At 38.0% G+C, this 19,578-nt stretch overlaps 1 protein-coding gene, 1 long non-coding RNA gene and 1 pseudogene across 5 annotated transcripts in view; all 3 read left to right on the forward strand.

Annotated features, from left to right (window-relative positions):
- The window catches only part of LOC122090520 (F-box/kelch-repeat protein SKIP30-like), a 2,940-nt gene extending 1,534 nt beyond the window's left edge, over nucleotides 1-1,406 (forward strand). The window contains exons 2-3 of one of the 4 annotated variants that reach the window (XM_042660144.1): nucleotides 76-101; nucleotides 166-1,406. In XM_042660144.1, coding sequence (XP_042516078.1) covers nucleotides 216-1,235 — 1,020 coding nt within the window. In that variant the 5' untranslated portion in view covers nucleotides 76-101; nucleotides 166-215 and the 3' untranslated portion in view covers nucleotides 1,236-1,406. Of the gene's footprint in view, nucleotides 1-75 lie in introns of all 4 variants that reach the window. The other 3 variants (XM_042660145.1, XM_042660143.1, XM_042660146.1) reach the window with 3 other exon arrangements.
- A 1,142-nt stretch (nucleotides 1,407-2,548) lies between these two features.
- Nucleotides 2,549-13,178, forward strand: LOC122092445. Its single transcript, XR_006144133.1, has 2 exons — nucleotides 2,549-2,891; nucleotides 11,666-13,178. It is a non-coding gene; the product is annotated as an uncharacterized LOC122092445 (long non-coding RNA).
- Nucleotides 13,179-13,454: 276 nt separating this feature from the next.
- LOC122092320 lies at nucleotides 13,455-15,582 on the forward strand (annotated as a pseudogene).
- Nucleotides 15,583-19,578: the final 3,996 nt, after the last annotated feature.

Below are 19,578 nucleotides of genomic sequence, written 5' to 3' on the forward strand. Positions count from 1 at the left end.
CCCCCCCCCCCCCCGGCTCTTCCTTATATAAGTGGGAATTACCTGGAATTATCCTGGTTTTTGACTCACAAACAGATTCTTTTGCAGAAGAAACCTAAAAGGTAAGCAGTATGCAGTTTATGTTTCAGATTATCCCCTCCACCTGCTGACTAATTACGGCAACAGTCGTCACTCTCCAGCGAGGAATCACCTGAAGGGGATATAGGAAGTCCCATATGTCTGGACTAATTGAAGGTCTTCCTGATTCAGTTGCGCTTCTATGCCTTGCACGGGTGCCGTTCTATTTCGACCCCTATTTGCTGCTTGTTTGCCGTTCATGGAGAGATGCTGTATGTAGCCCTGAGTTTTTCAAGGCACGACAAGAGGTTCCTGCAGTGGAGTTCTTGTCTATATGTACTGGTGTGCGAGAGAAGTTATGGCAGCTTTATGATCCTCTGAATGACATTTGGGTGATATTACCTGATATTCCCTCAGAGACCAGAGATCCTGAAGATTTTGCTTTTGTCTCCACTGCAGGGAAGCTGTTTGTGCTTGGTGGTGACTGTACTTATTATGATAGGACGACTGATAGTGATGTTGGTGAAACTGCAACTGATGCAGTGTGGTCATATGATCCCATCCTCGGAAGCTGGGATCGGCGGGCATCCATGCTACTACCTCGTTCACACTTTGCTTGTTGTGTGCTGGAAGGGAAGATTGTTGTCGCAGGTGGTCTCAACAGCTCATTTCAGCCTATCTCTAATGCTGAGATTTATGACCCAGAGACGGATGTTTGGGTTCCACTTCCTGATCTCCCTTCAATAGGTTTTTCAGCTTCCGGGGTGGTTATTGGTGGCAAGTTGCATGTGTTTTACTATGGGTTGTCAACAGTGCGGATTTTGGAGAATGGTGGGTGTGGCTGGGCGTGGACAGTCAAAGAATATGGGTGGTTGAAGGGCCCAATGGCAGTCGTTCGTGAGGAAGCTTATGTGTTGAACGATGGGTTTGTTTTCAAGCTGGACAAGGAGCTAAAGATACAAAAAATGGTGGCAGAAGCACCAGCTGATTGCTCATACTTTTATCTTGGATGTTATTTTACAATGATCGGTTTAGGAGATGAGCTTTACATGGTTGGATCAGAAGAAATCTATGTCCTTACAGTTGGGACCGAGACACCAACTTTGCGTGAGCTCCCCCGTGAGTGGTATCCTCGTGATGGACACACAATAACCAGGTCTACAATGTTGAGGCTCTAATGTTGCTTTTGTCTCGACTTTGTTTTGAACTAGTGCTGGTGCTGTTCTTGTGGGTTTCAGTCCCCCAACTGGAAGGAAGAGAGAGAGAGTCTTTTATACTCAACTTCTGTTTTTGTATGTGAACACCTTCTTATCTTGTTAAATTTAAGCTAATGTGAGACATTTTTTTAAGAGGAACTGTCATTACCTGCTAAGTAACCATGCTCGCTTTTTTTGAGTTTAATGAAGTTCTTGTAAGACGAACAAAAAATGTGACCAATTCCTATCGATTCTGTTCGATTTCATTTTTGGCCTATCCACTCCCAATACTTTGAATCGTGGGGGTGAAAATTGGAAACAGAGCAGCTCTTGTGTTTCAGCTTTGATATCTCTCTTCACGTTCCATAGTGATTAGTAAACAAACTAAAGCTGAATTTGAAATACATTTTTGGAGTTGTTTTTATCATATTAGAATGGGAAATCAACCAGAATGCATACAAATGCAGCATAAATTTTTTCTTAGATATAATTTATGGAGATGATCAGGGGTAAAATCGTAAAAAAAAAGCTAATTTTATGAAAAGTAAAATTGACATATCAGGACCGATACCTAAATCTATGCTCACACTAGAGGGAAGGGGGATTAAATTCAAACTCACATACCCATGTGACAGGAGTTGATCGACAGATCTCTTGACGCCTGCTCTGCAAGGTAATGTGCTAGATCCGGCATGCAACCCAGTCATTAAATCCTCACTACCACTCACTACCTCACTGTAGAAGATTTTTTATGTACTATCTCCTTGTTCAGTCACTTGTGCAAGAAAACTTTGTTCTTTAATAATTGGAAAAGCAATTAGTTTTTACCAGACTACGTGACCTTCGCACCAATGCAGGGACCAATTGCATTGGGAAAACATGCACAAGGATCCAAGAGGAGGGGTGGTGTGGTCATTTTACTTCCCCATATGAGAAGGTAAAGGGATACATCTAAATAGTGTTCTTTTTTCATGTCCCAAGGATCCAAGAGGAGGGGTGTTTGGTCATTTCACTTTCCCATGAGAGGATAAAATGACACAGGACAGCCAAGCAATTTTTTTTTCCATAAGATAGTATACAGCTGGATGTGAAAAGACCTAATTGCCCCATGCGTGTTGGGTATTTTCACACCAGCTGTCTAATTGCAGGGGCGCAGGTGGGCAGTGTTCCTTATGCCATAGTTTTATTGGCCCGTTGGTGGGAAGTACTGAATCAATTCCCTATTTAGTCAGATGTACTGGATCATGTTAAGTACATCTTAACATGATGTATAGGGGCATTCCTGTCATATACAGTGACTTTAGATTTGGAAGGGTGTAAAAGCTTCTTCCCGCTCTCTCTCGTCTCTCGTTTTTCTCTGATCCTTGTCTGTCGTCAGTTTCTTCTGCCCTAGTTTCCGTTTCTGATTTATTACATGGTATTTGAAAACTGATCTAGATCTAGTTCCATTTTCTCTCGTAATCCAAAACCCATCCCATCGATTCCTGATTCAATCGACAGAGCCTGTTATGGGTATTAAAAGATTTGCTGGCCATTTTAAGGTTGCTGATCAAACCTTCGGTAGCTGTTTGCAATTCGGTGGCCCCTTCACAACTCCATTATAAGGGTTCTGTTTGATATCTACACCTTCGACTAGTGGTGAGTTGTTTCTGCTCTTTTTTTTTTCTTTTGATTGGATTGGAAGGATGGCTAGTAGTAGTGAGGGAAAACTTATTAATGATGCTAATATTGTCTAGATTACATCTATCAAATTGAATTCATCAATTTTTTGCTTAAACTTTCTCTTTGTAAAGATGATATAGATTATATGGTCTGGATGAAGGATGATTATTTTCTTAATTGCTGGCTTTGGAAATCGGAATGGAACTATCTGTTACTGCGAACTTTATGTTCTATCCCTGCTAAAGAGGTTTATGATGGAATACATGATAGTTTTAGTCAAGATCAGAATATTTCTTATGTGGACCAGATTTATCAAGACATTTTTAAGATGGAACAGGCTGATATTTCATTTACTGAATATTATAGTGCTTTGAAAGGACAGTGGGAAGAACTAATTCATTATCATCCACTTATTGTTGATATGGATGTTCTTAGAAAACAAATGGATGATTTTCGAATTGCTAAATTCCTCTCCGCACTGAATTATGTGTTCAAAGGAGTGAATGATCACTGACATTACCTAGTCATAACTTGCCTTCTATGAGCAATGCGTATGCCAGACTGAAATGCGTTGATGTTCCTTCATCTACTGCTCCCATGTAATAGTTGATAAACATTAACCACCTCTCACGTAAAACGAAGTCCCTGTCCAGTCTTCTAAAGAATGAGAGATCTTGATTATTCATGTCTGTTGGGATCATTTTTTAAGCAAAGCCACGAAGTTTTTTTTTTTTTTTCCAATTTCTTGATATAATACAATCTTTCGGCCTCTATCCAGCTATGAACTCTGTTCTCATCACCGCATTTCACAATAATGCAATTATCCACTTATAGCTCATGTTTCCTTTCAAAACCGTACATTACCTAGTCACCCCATAAATTACCTCTATCTGTTGCATTATTTTTACCACAGAGACTAGTTGTCATTCATTCAAACTAGTTGCCAAAGTGTTGCCTAGGCGTCGCGGCACTTTCTTGGGTCCAAGGCAAGAACATGCCTTGTTTGATGCAAGAAAGGCAACTGTCTTGGACACCTTGATGTTGCCTTGTGACGTCGCTTTTCAGTTCTTTAAAACTTCACAAGTTTATGCTGATTTATATTTATTGTTTTGTTTCTTAATGAATATGCTTACATTGTATCCTTTGCTTTATTTACTTTATGTTGGATTTCTCATATTAGTTCATTACTAGCATATTTATATAATATTACATTAATATGGATTTTATGTTGCATATAAGCATAATTATATAAGATTATCATTGTCATATTATATATGCTGCCCCACCTAGGGCACCTAAGCAAGTTTCATAATATAGATTTAAGTTTTATTCCTCTATAGTTACTACAGCTTGGAATACCACTTTTATTTTTATAAATTGGAACCACAATAGTTCTCCTCTATTGATCTAGCATTTTGCTTGTGCTCATAATCTTATTGAACAACTTACTTAGCCAAGTTATTCCACAAATGCTTAAGATCTTCCACACCTCTATTGGAACACCATCTAGACCTGTTACTTTCTTAATTTTCATCTTCTTTATATCTTCCTTTACTTTAAACAGCCTAATTTTTTGTATATCTCTAAGACTTCTGGTTTCTTAATTGTTGTTACAACTTTCTAAAACATTATACCTGTATTATTTTCTTTTTGTAAGCTGTAGAAATAATTTTTTTTTATCTCTATTTGATATACTCACCACTTATTACGATGTAAACTGAGTCATTTGATTGGGGTCTAAGATGTGTATGTTCTAGGCACATATCCAGGGTTTATTCAATCTTATATTGAGCACATATAACAGAGATCAACCAGCAGTGTTTGGGGCAGTAATGGCCATCCAGTCTGCTGATTTTTAGGAGGATATTTTTTCAGATTCTTTCCAGGTTCAAGTGGGCCTATGCCAGTTGGATAAGACCAGATTTTTTGGAACGCAATGACCATCAAAGAAGGAAGGGATTATGGCAAGATGTTGGAGAATACTTAGGAGACTAAGTCTGCAGTAGTTTGGATTGACTTACAAGGGATCGACTTGGGTCATTAAGGTTACCTTATTTTCTATTCAATTCATTTATTTATTTATTTTTTTTCATGTAATAGCTGATAGTCTAGTTTCCAATTAGGAATAGGAGTTTTGTTTTGATTTGGATTAGAATTTGTAATGGGAAGGCTCTATTTCAATCAATGAGGTTGTAATTGATTCGATAAAGAAAGCACTAGGCTGAACACAGCCTATGATTGAGTTTTGAGAAAATTTTTGTGTTGAGTTTTAATCTTGTTTGTGAGATACTGTTGAGGGGTGAGATACCTATACCTATGAGGAATGAGAGGCTTAATCCTTTTATCCTATCTTCTATCTTCTTCTGTTTTCTAAATTTTTTTTTTTCACTCACTTTCATGACTGAGATCTGCTGCAACCCAAAAACATTCAAGGGTGCAATTTTGAGGCTGAATCAATGATCGAATGATGAAAAGGTTCTGCTTATTTGCTGCTTTAATTACTGATTCAAAATCCTGCACAACAATACAATCGATTTGATTTTCTTTTGGGGGAGGGATTTCTGCAAAATCCTCAGGGTTCGATCTCTCCATCAACTTATCTGTTGAAGCCCATATCTGGAGGATATGAGCACTCAAAAAACCTGACTGGGGTCAGGCCATCAGCAAGGTTCAAGAACTCGTCTCATTTCGGTGGTTTCAAAAGTTCCAAAATTCCAAAATTTCACCCAAAGTTTTGCCGAACCAATGTACTTTTTTCCATGTGTTTCACTGGGCCATTTTGGGAGGCTAATGGCTGAAGTGGCAAAATTAGTGAACTAAGCGAAATGAAATGACTGAGATGGTCAAAATTTCGACAAAATAGTGCATTTTTTGGATGAAATGAGCGAAATGTCGAAACAAAATGACCGAATGACGGAAATTATGTACATTTGTGTTTCATATGCCATTTCGTTATGTAAAAAAAATACTGAAATTTTTGAGATTTCAGCAAGAACGAGTTTTCGAACCATGCTAATGACCTCATTGGTGATCCGACCTTATGTTATATTATTACCTTTTCAGCTTCACTTTTAATGCATCTAATATGGTTGAAATCTTATCTCTTCCATTCCCTCATTTTAGCTCGTTTATTTTGTCCTCAAATCGTTATAGAAATCCTAATAATTTATAGTTATTTCTCTCCATACCATCTTTGTTGCTTCATTTATCGAAAATATATATATATATATATATTTAATTCCTCATCCTTAGTCCTTTGCCCAAGATTTAAAACTATATTTCTTAACCTTAATGGGTGCTAAAACTTTATTGTCCCACCGCCTAGTTTTCATAGATGCATGTTTTTTTTTTCCTGGAGATTAGCCTGATACATCTTTAATATAATTATCCATTTCGTTCACATCATATTAGTATCTCCATCAAAATCCAACCTTTCTTGTTTTACTAATTTATCAATAAATATCCTTAAGCTTTTTGAATTTTCTCCTTTTAAGTTCCACAATCTTATCCTAGGGCAAATAATCTCAAGTGAAAATATTCTCATATTTATAAGATTCAATGTTTTAAAACAAATATCTATGACCATAAATCTTTGTTGCGTTGTTAAGCACTTCCCTGGTGTAACCTTACAATCTTTACATAATAACCTATTGATCCTTCTAGTTAGAAAGAAATATATATTGCTACTATTTTTCACACTTTTGAAGGTTATTAAATGTCCTTCTCTCTTCTCAAAGCATGTATTTACTATTGATTAATCATAAGCCTTAAAATTCTAAAACTGAAGTCCCCTCCTCATTCCTATCTCCAAAAACATATTATCTATGAATTCTTTTATAACCTCTAGTATCTCTTCCAACATGTCAATTTAGATCTCCCGTTATAATAATATTCTCTCTTTGACTAAAGAACATCTAAATGGACGGCTTCCACAACTTGACATTTCCTTTCATTGACAGATTGACGGACCCAATGCCGATTCACCAAAGCTCTGTCGAGCAACCTTCTAATGAGGTTGCCTGCCTGCTTGTTAAACCAGGTAAGCAACCAACCAACTACTTCATATCCATGAAGCGGAAAGACAGTGCCCAACCATCTTTATTCAACAAAGACTTTATTATAGTATAATTAGTTATCGGATCGAAAAAGTAAATCGGTAGTGTAAAGATCACAATAGGAAAATATCTCCGCGTTCAGGCTGATCCACACCTTGCGCGTGTGAATAGGTGTGATGTATACCTCTTTGCCTAGCACGTGACTGTGTACCCTGATGATGGAAGCTGCATGTCTTCGCCCTCTCAGATGCAAGAGCTGGAAAGCCACAAAGCCTACCTTGTGATACAGCTTCCTCGAGTTAGGTTGTAGCTAGGTGTAGGGCTAGCACGTCTAAGAAATCTGGCCATTCCTTTAACTATTATATCCATGTGTTCCCAAAATTGTTTCTTATTATTTTCATCTAATCCAATTTGGGGTGCCTAAGCACTAATTATATTGATTACCTCTTTTCCTTACACAAGTTTGACGGATGTTATCCTATCACCAATTCCTTTAACATCTGCAACATCAGTTTTTAAATCTTGTCTACTCTTCCTACCCCGCTTTTGTTATTTTTTTCCTTAGTATACTAAAGTTTATAGTCATCTAATTCCTATTGCTTCTACCCTTCCGTCTATGTTTTTGTATACAAGCTATATTAATTTTTATTTATTTTTTATTTTTTTATTTATTTATTTTTTGGGTGAATGATAAATTTTTTACCAAGAGAGAAGAAGCAAAGAAGGGATATACAAGCCCTAGGGCAAAAAGAGGAGCAACTATAACCTACAGGGAGCAACATGCTTCTAAGGGAGGGGGAAGACCCCATGACACAATAATCCGCTTGTTCTTGGGGAGCTGACATCAAAATGGATTGCATTCCAAATCTTGTCAGAAGGGCGGGAGTTAGAAGTCCATCTACGAGGATTACACTCCATCCGTATATGGTTGATCATGGTGCAAAAGGCAAGCTTCCCATCAATGTCACAAATAGTAGATTCAGCAAAAGTTCATATGTTCCATGCTAATCTAATCCTATTTTCTAGACTTAGCTTTACTGACACTCATCCATGGTTTTTTGAACCCATAACCCTTGTCACCGGTACTGAAGTGGTGTGTCATTTTTAGGTAAAAATTTGGTTCAGTTCAGACTGTAAAGTATGAAGGGTAGAAACCAAAAACAAATTGTTCATGGAATAGTTCCAATATCCCTAATCGAAACTTATTTATAAACAGTTCTGGTTAAACGTTTTTCAAACAGTTTCGGTTTCGCTTTTGTTTCCAGTTTGCCTTGACAGTTTTGGGCTCAATTGAGAACAAACCTATTTTTGAAGCCAAAAATAAAATTTTGATGTTGCAAGGCTTGAACAATAGCATTTAGTTCAAATTGTTACTTAAGAAATGAAAACAGTTTAAAATTATTTGCATGGTGTGAATCCATCACAAAACACTAGAGAGTGTACATAGAATGCCAGGTTAACCGGTTATTGTAATTGGTTTAGCATGTATAATTGGTTAAATAGCATATCGGTTTGAATTGGTCTTAAGACCAAACTGTTAATAAATGATTTCACTTCTTATAAAAAAATCAAAACGATTAATAAATGGTTTATTGGTTTTTCTTTAAACTGATTGTTGCGCCTTCAATAAACAGTTCCGGTCTATAATCTACACCCTTACTTATAGGGGATGCCCTAGCTAACCTTTGTTCACTATTCACTACATAGGTTAAAGTGTAGCGCGTAGCTTGTAGGGGTCGCCCCAGCATAGGTTGAAAATTTAAAGTTCTAAGATCCACGTGAAATGGTTTAGCAAAATGTTTTAACAATGCCGGCTGGTGACATAATGCACTACCTGTCCTCCTTTATCTGAGCTTGGGACTGGCAGCATAAATTGCTGGCGGAATAAAGCCCATATATTAATGCATGCCTATAGTGGATGTAGATCGAAGCATGAAGAAGAAATGGACCAAATGCTCTTGCTACGGTTAAGCGATCCTCTTTGGATAATTCGTCCAACCCAAGGATAGCTGTAATGTCTTGAAGCTCTTTCTAACGTTGTAAAGTTAGCTTAACTCTTTGCGTAGTTCGGGAAGGTTGCTGTTCATGTAGACCTAGTGTGGCCACATGGAGCCTGCTTGCTTGTAATGATTTGGAAGCTATTAATATTGGTCATTAAATAATGTAGGAGATTTGGGACTGCCAATATCTTTTAGTAATCTCTACTTTATTTAATTTCTAATTTCAGTTTGTTACTACTTTTGTTTCATTCTCTATAATAGGATTTTCTATTTTGATGTATGGCAACTCGATTTTATCGTAAGTTTCCATTTTGGTTGTAAGCTAGTAATTAGCAAACACTTTCTATTTGTAACCAATACTTTTATTATAAATAAAGGGAAGAGGGCAGCCTAGCCCACGATTTGAAATTTGAGAAAAGAATGGCTTACTAGGGAGACTTGGTGGGTTAGTGAGATTCTAACCTAGGTTCAAGTGGAAGGCTGAAACATATCCTTCTACTAATCTTCTTCTTCTTTTCCATTCTGTGCCCTTGATACCAAGTAATAATCTGAAGTTTATTCAGTTTATCTACCATTTTTCTGAAGATTATTTGAAGGCATTCCTTGCTGTATATGATCCCATAACAGATTGATATTTACTGTTGGTTCCCCTGTTTTATGTATTTTGCTGTAACTATAAATGGGTTATATCTCTACATCTAACCATTGAATGCATGAGATATTCTGGGGATCATACTCGTATACACTAAGACCTAAGTCTTACCCATTTATATGGAGCTTCAACAGCAGCTAGTCTAGAGGGAAGTTGTGAGCGTTATGTTCATGCATAACTTCCATACCAAGGTTAGCATGGTTGATGCTATCAGCCCAAGTGTTAATTACACAACTCAGTAACCAGACTCATCCATCGACCAAAACTTGGTTCTAATCTGTTCAGCTGATGGGCAGTTCTTGGTAGTTACTAATTTCTGAAATCCAAGTTTCAAAAATTTTATTATCAACCTATCCAACTGTTAGATTTAGTCATTTAGAGCAGACTTTGGTATTTTGTTCAATATCCCAGCAGACAAACTTGACTAGCATCCCAACCCCATCTGAGTAGGCCCACTGTAATTTACAGAACTGTTCTTGTTTCTTGATTTTTTGTTAGCCCTGTGGTCCTGGTTATTCTTGGTTTCCTGGTCATTAATGGTTTGATGATTAGGATGCCATCACCACTTCTAGGAATTTAGTATTGAATAAGTCATTTGTGGATTGCTTGCCATTGAGATGGACAAAGGACTTGGAGTTCACAATAAGAGATCTTTAAAGTTGTGAATTGTCATGATCATTGAATGTTTTTGCAGAAAGTATCTACTGGGTGATATTACATTTAACTATCTTTCTTATTTCATTGAAAATTCATTCAAAAGAAAATGGTGTCAGTTATGAATCTGTTAATTAGATAAGATGTTATTATTGCATCACATGACTTAATTCATGTGAAACTAATAGTGATGGGCAAGATTTGGGCACATCTTTTACATTTATCTATGAGTCGAGAACTTGATGTGCTGTATACTACATCCGTCCACTAGAATGAAAGTTGCTTGCCTTAAATTTGATCCTATCTCATAACATCATTTTATTTTTGAAGGTTATGTCAGAAAATCATGTTATGTTCTTATATACAAATAAGTGACAATTACTTGGTTGGCATCTATATCCGAAAAAAATGGAGGCCTAACCATCAATTACCAAAGAGAAAAAGAAAGATCTAAGCTGTATCAAGTAGAGAGAGAGAGGGGCATGCAATCCACTAGATATCCTCTTCTTCATGGGGTCCTCTCCATAATCCTCTTCTTCTAGCATTCCCCTCTACTGGTGCCATATCTTTAATGAACTCAAAAGCACATATCTTTCTCCACCACTTCCAATCCAAGTGAATTTTGCTTTCCCTTATGTACTCTTTGGCACTTCACTTGCACCATTTCACTCCTCACTGGTGCAATTGTTTGGGTGTTTGCTGCACATTGCCAAGGCATATTTAGATCTATAGGTGCTATTTCTAAGTTCTCTTGGAAGCCTGGGGTTATGATATTATCATTCCTTGTCTTGCTTCTCATCCATCTCAATGTCCACATCTCAGTGTTATTTGTGTTTTATGTATATGTACATACTGATATTAGCGAAAATGTCTAATGTTGGTATATCTTTACCTATACATATGTTTGTGTGCGTGTAAAATAGAATATTTTTTTCTTTCAAATGGATTGTTTTGCTTTTATATACATCTAATTTATTGTGATGAATTGTTAAGGTGCTTCTCTGTGTGGTTGATCCCCCCCCCCCTTCCCCCAACCATAAAAATAAAAATAAAAAAAGGAAAAGAAAAACTGGGAAATTACTGGAAATATCCTGGTTTTGGACTCACAAACAGATCTTTTGCAGAAGAAATCTAAAAGGCCTAGTGATCTGGATCTAAATAGATTGATCCAAGATCTAGATATTTATTTGAGTCGGGGGTCATTTTTTTCTTGGCTTCTGTTCAGAATATATAAATAGAAAATCCCACTGGAAGCTTGCTGCTTGTTCCACAAAAAGTTGGAAATGCCTCTTGTGTCATGCAACTTTTTGGAACAATATTTGTGGAGTTGTATTTCAATATCCAGTTTGTCCATTTTTTGTGCTAATCAATATGCAGTTTATGTTTCAGATTATCCCCTCCACCTGCTGACTAATTTTACAGCAACAGTCGTCACTCTTCAGTTTCCAGTGAGGAATCACCTGAACGGGATTTAGGAAATCTCATTATGTCTGGACTAATTGAAGGTCTTCCAGACGAACTTGCTCTTCTATGCCTAGCATGGCTACCGTTCGAGATCTACCCTACTTGCAGCTTGTTTGCCATTGATGGAGAGCTGCCATACATCACCCTGAGTTAATCAAAGCCCGACTAGAGGTTTCAGCACACGAGTTCTTGTGTGTGTGCACTGTGTGGTAGAGAAGTTATGGCAGCTGTATGATCCTCTCATTGACGATTGGCTGACATTACCTCGTCTGCCCACAGAGATCAAAGATCCTGTTGAATTTGGTTTTGTCTCCACTCCAGGGAAGCTGTTTGTGCTTGGTGGTGACTGTTCTTATTGGGATGATTCAACTAATAGAGTAACTGGTGAATTTGCAACTGATAGAGTGTGGTCATATGATCACATCCTCGGACGCTGGGATCAGCGGGCATCAATGCTAGTACCCCGTCAAAACTTTGCTTCTTGTGTTCTGGATGGGAAGATTATTGTTGCAGGTGGTCTCAAAACCGTGCTAGAGCCTATCTCTACTGCTGAGATTTATGACCCAGAGAGATGTTTGGGCTCCACTTCCTGATCTCCCTGAAACAGGTTATCCAGATTCTGGGGTGGTGATTGATGGCAAGTTGCATGTGTTTTTCAATGGGGAGTCAAAATTTCTGGTCTTGGAGAATGGTGGTGGTGAGTGGACCTGGGTGGTCAGAGAAAATGAGTTGTTGAAGGGACCAAAGGCAGTAGTTAGTGAGGAGGTATATGTATTGAACAATGGTGTCATATTCAAGCTGGACAAGGAGCTGAAGATACCAAAAAGGGTGGTGGAAGCACCACCTGATTGCTCATACTTCTTCCTTGGATGTCATTTTACAATGATAGGAATTGGACCGGAGCTTTTCTTGGTTGGTGAAGAAGAAATATATGTCCTTCGAGTTGGGATGGAGACACCAACTATACATGAGCTCCCCCAGGAGTGGGAATGGCATGAAGCATACACAATATGTGGGTGCACCATGTCATTGATCTAATAGTATTTGCTGCTTTTGTTGGTTTGTCCCCAACTGGAAGAATAAGAACTAGTATATGTGTTGCTTTGTTGGGTTTTAGTCCCCCAAGAGAGAGAGAGAGAGTTTTATACCAAACTTTTTTTTTTTGATAGGTTATACCCAGAGAGAGAGAGAGAGAGAGAGAGAGAGAGAGAGAGAGAGAGAGAGAGAGAGTGCTTTTATACCCAACTTTTTTTTTTTGATAGGTTATACCCAACTTCTGTTTTTGTATGTGAACGCCATCTTATCTTGTTAAATTTAAGCTAGTGTGAGACATTTTTTAAGAAGAACTGCCATTACCTCAGCCTACAAATTATTAGTTGATTGATTGGCTGTTGAATGGAAAAGAAATGGAATACTAAAATATATTAATAAATTTTTTTTGTGTCTCTCTCCCTAAAATTCAAAAAAATTTTAATTTTTTTTGGTTTCTTGACTACTAACATAACCTTAAAGATGATGTGTTGAGGGATCAAAGAAATGGCTTGAGGGTTTGGTTTGACGAAATACTTATTTGGAGGCGTAGTGATGAAATGGGTTGATTTTTTATCTACCATTCATTCACTTATCCATCCTTTGAACTTGAAATTAATTTTGCAGGACAAATGGGTGGAGGTTCTAATTTGTGGGGTGATGGAGCCAGACATATTAAAGAGAAATGATGAAATATAATTCAGGAAGGGTAGTAGTGAGCAGGCCCCAGGCTTGGGGTCGACACGAAGCTGAGAGCTGCAGTGCTGGGGAGTTGGTTGCGGCAAGGGCGCGGGCTATGCACATTTCAGAGATGGCACAAAGGTGTGCTACAGGGTACAGAGGTGAGGCGACGGGCTGTGTTGGAGGCTGAGGGGCGGGACAGGGCAGGGGAAGCTCCGATGGTGCTTTGTCGTGAAGGTGGCCAATTCGGAAAGGTAGGAGGTGTTTCAGTAACTGGGTCGGAGCAATCATGCAGTGATCTCTTGCCCCATGGTTATATTGGCTTGTTGACGAGAATTACTGAATCACTACCCTATTTAGTGAGGGATCGTTCCAATTTAAAATAAAAGGGGTTAAGGGTTTAAATAGCGGCATCAGTCACTACCTGGTTGACTTATTTTGGGTAATAGGATTTCCCGGCTGGTCAAACACTCTCTCTCTCTCTCTCTCTCTCTCTCTCTCATCCTTCTCAGATTCTGCCTTAGTTTATGTTCTGGTTTGGTTTATTACATGGTAAGAGCACTAATCTAGTGCAGTTTTCTCTCATAATCCTAACCCATCTCATCGATTCCTGATTAAAACTTTGGTTGCTGCATGCAGTATGGTAGCGCCTTCACAACTCAATACAAGGGTGCTGTTTTGACTTTGATATGCTGTTTTGGACTCATAAACAGATCTTTTGCAGAAGAAACCTAAAAGGCCTACCGATCTGGATCCCGGTAGATTGATCCAAGATCTAGATATTGATTTGAGTTGGGGACTTAGTGTGGGTCATGCTTTTCTTGGCTTCTGTTCAGAAAATATAGAAAGAAAATCCCACTGGAAGTTTAATGCTTGTTAAAAAAAATGTTGGAAATGCTCTCGTGTCTTGCAACTTTTTGAAGCAATCTTTGTGAAGTTGTATTTCAATATCCAATAAGTCCATTTCTTGTGCTAAGAAATATGCAATTTATGTTTCAGATTATCCCCTCCACTTGCTGACTAATTTTACAGCAACGGTCATCACTCTCCAGGAACTAGTTGAAGGTCTTCCTGATGCACTTGTGCTTCTATGCATTGCAAGGGCGCCATTCTATCTCTACCCTTACTTGCAACTTGTTTGCAGTTCTTGTGTGTATGTTCTGGTGGGCAAAAGAATTTATGGCAGCTTTATGATCCTTTTAGAGACCATTGGCTGACACTACCTGATCTGCCCACAAAGACCAAAAATCCTGAAGAATTTGGTTTTGTCTCCACTGCAGGGAAGCTGTTTGTGCTTGATGGTGACTCTTCTATTTTCCATATGTTGGCTGGTACTAGTCGTGGTGTAGCTGCAACTGATGTAGTGTGTCATATGATCCTATCCTCAAGACTCTGGGATCGGTGGGCATCCATGTTAGTACCCCGGACAAACTTTGCTTGCTGTGTGCTGGAAGGAAAGATTATTGTTGCAGGTGGTTTCAACAACTTGCTAAGGCTATGATCTATGACCCAGAGAAAGATGTTTGGGTTCAGCTTCCTGATCTTCCTTACACACATCATTCAGGATGTTCTGGGTGGTGGTTGGTGGCAAGTTCCATGTGTTGCACAAGGGGTGGTCAAAAGTGCTAGTCTTGGAGAATTCTTGCCGTGAGTGGGCAATCCAAGACCATGGATGGTTGGATGGCCCAATGGCAGTTGTTCGTGGGGAGCTTTATGCGTTGAACAAGAGAGTCATATTCAAGCAGGACAAGGAGGGAAGGCTACGAAAGAAGGTTGCAGCAGCACCAGTTACTGCCTTCAACTTTCATGTCTCCGATGTGAGGGAATGCCGTGACTCATTACTTGGGTGTGCATTGTTGAGGATCTAATGTTGCTTTTGGTGGTGCTCTTGTGGGTTTCATTCCCCCCACTGGAAAGAAGTTAAAAAGAGTGTTGTTCTAATTTTTACCCTGAAAAAAAGGTCTAGTTGATTTTGTTGATTTTTTTTTTCTTGACTTATTCCTAATGAATTTCCCTCAATGGAACTCTACTCATGCACACCTAGAGGTGTCAATTGGTATGGTTTTTGGTATTCGATTTTAGTATGGTATCAAAACTTAATACTAGATATTTATGCCGTAGCATACTGTTAATATTTTCAAGTTTGCAATACCGATATCGAACCGACTCAGCATGGTTTCAGTACAGTCCGGTTTCGGTATAGAAACGTTTTGGTATTCTAAGTTTTTGCTAAACTAAACTCATAAAAGCATGCCAGCTGGAGAAACAGAGAAGAAGAGGAGGGAAACAGAGAAGAAGAGGAGGAAGAGAGTATGCTGAATGTTATCTTCTTCTTCTTCACGGTCTTAATTAGTGGCGTCCTCCGTCATCTTTTTTGGCAGACGACAACATCATCGCCAAAATGAATCAATGAACGAAAGTCTGAACTCTGAAGAGCAGAAGAGGAGTGCTTGGCGGATTGAGAGATGAGAGATGAGAAGCGAGAAGGAGAAGTGTATAAACCGGTTAGGGTTTTGAGAGAGTTCTCATTTGGGAATAAGATTTAGGGATTTAACTCATTTTAAATTGGTTCTATCAAAAAAAAAAAAAAAAAAAACTTTGGATTTCTCTGTTTCTGGTTTTGACGTTTTGGCACTTTCTCAACAAGTGTCGGTATTTGGTTTGATTCCGTATATAGAATGGTCAATACCAATATCGAATCAAACCGAAATTGATTCTATTTTCCCTTACCAAAACTATACTGAAATTCCTTTGGTTTGATTCGATATGGTTTTAAACGATCAATTACGGTATCAATTTTCACTATCGGTACCAAATTGACATCCTTATGCACACAAGAGGGAAAGAGAAATGATAGGGAGAAGGGAAAGCCAGTGCGTTAAGCATTAGATTCACAAATGTTATTGACTTTACACCTGAATAGATCAATGAATCCATTGTTTTTGGGTTTTTCAGTTTTCTACCAAGCTGTGTGACTCTCGTGTCAATGCACGGGAATCATGCATAAGGAACTAAGAGGAGGGGTGATGATGTGATTATTTATTTATTTTTTTGATAGGTAAAGAGGGAAGTAAGTAACAATTAGGAAACATGAACTCGAGACCTCCTGGTGAACATAGGATTTTTATACACCACAGCTCATCAGCTGCACTGGATAGAGTTGATATAGTGTGATCATTTCACTTCCCCATGTGAGAGGATAAAGGGTTACAGCCAAGCAGTATTCATTTTCCATAAACAGATTTTACGTCTGGACACAGCTGGGAGTAAAAAGACCTAACTGCCCCGCGTGTGCTCGGTATTTTCACAACCGGCTATGTCTCATTGAGGACGCTTGGCTCGTTGATGTGAAGTACTGAATCACTTCCCTATTTATTGAGATTTACTGGTTGACGTTGAGAACGTTATAGGGGCATATTTGTCATATATATATAGTGACTAGATTTGGAAGCGAGTAAAGTTCCTTCCCGCTCTCTCTCGTTTCTCTCGTTTCTCTCGTTTCTCTCTGATCCTTGTCAGTCGTCAGTTTCTTCTTCCCTATTTTCTGTTTCCGTTGCTGATTTATAAAATGGTATTTGAGCACTGATCTAGATCTAGTTCCATTTTCTCTCGTAATCCAAAACCCATCCCATCGATTCCTGATTCAATCGACAGAGCCTGTCCTGGGTATTAGAAGATTGCTGATCAAAACCTTGGTAGCTGTTTGCAATTCGGTAGCCTCTTCACAACTCCATTGTAAGGGTTCTGTTTGATATCTGCACCTTCGTCTAGTGGTGAGTTGTTTCTGCTTTATCTTTTTTGTTGATTGGATTTGAAGGATGGTTAATAGTAGTGAGGGAAAACTTCTTAATGATGCTAATATTGTCTGGGTTACATCATCAATTGTTTTGATTGAACTTTCTCTTAGTAAAGATGATATAGATTATCTGGTCTGGATGAAGGATAATTATTTTCTTAATTGCTGGCTTTGGAAATCGGAATAGTATTATGGAACTATCTGTTACTGCGAACCTTTTGTTCTATCCAACTGCTAAAGAGGTTTATGATGGAATACATGATAGTTTTAGTCAAAATCAGAATATTTCTTGTGTGGACCAGGTTTATGAAGACATTTTAAAGCTCGAACAGGCTGACATATCATTTACTGAATATTATAGTGCTTTAGAAGGAAAGTGGGAAGAAATAATTCATTATCATCCACTTATTGTTGATATCGATGTTCTTAGAAAAAAATGGCTGATTTTCGAATTGCTAAATTCCTCTCTGCTCTGAATTATGTGTTCAAAGGAGTGAAAGATCACTGATATTACCTAATGATGACTTGCCTTCTATGAGGAATGCATATGCTAGACTGGAATTTGTTGTTCCTTCATCTACTACTGTCATGTAATAGTTGATAAACATTAACCCTCTCAAGTAAAACAAAGTCCCTGTCCAGTCTTCTGAAGAATGAGAGATCTTGATTATTCATATCTGCTGGGATCATTTTTTAGGCAAAGCCACCAAGTTGGTTTTTTTTTTTTTTTTTTTTTTTTTTCTTGCCAATTTCTTGATATAATACAATATTTCGGCCTCTGTCCATCTATGAACTCCTCTTTTTCTCATCACTGCATTTCACAATAATGCAATTATCCTCTTATAGCTCATGTTTCCTTTCAAAACCGTACATTACCTAGTCATCCCATAAATTACCTCTATCTGTTGCATTATTTTGACCACATAGACTACTTGTCATTCATTCAAACTAGTTGTCAAGGCTTTGCCTAGGCGTCGTGGCACTTTCTTGGGTCCAAGGCAACAACATGCCTTGTTTGATGCAAGAAAGCCAACTATCTTGGACGCCTTGATGTTGCCTTGTGACGTCGCTTTTCAGTTCTTTAAAACTTCACAAGTTTATGTTGATTTATGTTTATTGTTTTGTTTCTTAATGAATATGCTTACATTATATCCTATGCTTTGTTTACCTTATGTTGGATTTCTCATATTAGGTCATTCCAAGCATATTTATGTAATATTACATTAATATGGATTATATATTACATATAAGCATAATTATATAATATTATCATTGTTATATTATATATGCTGCCCTAGGCTGCACACCTAGGGCACCTAAGCAAGTTTCATATTATGGATTTTAAGTTTTTTTCCTCTATAGTTGCTACAGCTTAGAATACCACTTTTATTTTTATAAATTGGAACCACAATAGTTCTCCTCCATTGATCTGGCATGTTACTTGTGCTCATAATCTTATTGAACAACTTACTTAGCCAAGTTATTCCACAAATGCTTAAGATCTTCCACACCTTTATTGGAATGCCATCTAGACTGGTTTCTTTCTTTTCATCTTCTTTGTATCTTCCTTTACTTTAGATAGCCTAATTTTTCGTATATCTCTAAGACTTCTGGTTTCTTGATTGTTATTACAGCCTTCTGAAACATTATACCTGTATTATTTTCCTTTTGTAAGCTGCAGAAATAATTTTTTTATCTCTATTTGATATATTCACCACTTATTACAATGTAAACTGAGTCATTTGATTGGGGTCTAAGATGGGTATGTTCCTGGCCCATATCCAGGGTTTATTCAATCTTATATTGAGCACATATAACAGAGATCAACCAGCAGTGTTTGGGGCAGTAATGGCCATTGAGTTTGCTGATTTTTAGGAGGATATTTTTCAGATTCTTTCCAGGTTCAAGTGGGCGCATGCCAGTTGGATGAGACCGGATTTTTTTGGAAGGCAATGACTATCAAACAAGGAAGGGATTATGGTTGGAGATTAATTAGGAGACTAAATCTGCAGTAGTTTGTAATTAGGAATAGGATTTTTCTTTTGATTTGAATTTGGATTTGTAATGGGAAGGTTCTGTTCAATGGATGAGGTTGTGATTGATTCTATAAAGAAAGCACAAGGCTGAACACAGCCTATGATTGATTTTTGAGAAAAGTTGTGTTGGTGAGTTTTGATTTGGCTTGAGATACTTGTTGAGGGGTGAGATACCTATGCCTATGAGGAGTGAGAGGCCCAAGGGAGAGTGAGAGGCTCAATCCTATTATCCTGTCTTCTATCTTCTTCTATCTATTTATTTTTTTTCTCACTCACTTTCATGACTGAGATCTGCT

The sequence above is a fragment of the Macadamia integrifolia genome, chromosome 10 (genome assembly GCF_013358625.1).
Source record: "Macadamia integrifolia cultivar HAES 741 chromosome 10, SCU_Mint_v3, whole genome shotgun sequence".
In the NCBI taxonomy this organism is placed as follows: Eukaryota; Viridiplantae; Streptophyta; class Magnoliopsida; order Proteales; family Proteaceae; genus Macadamia; species Macadamia integrifolia.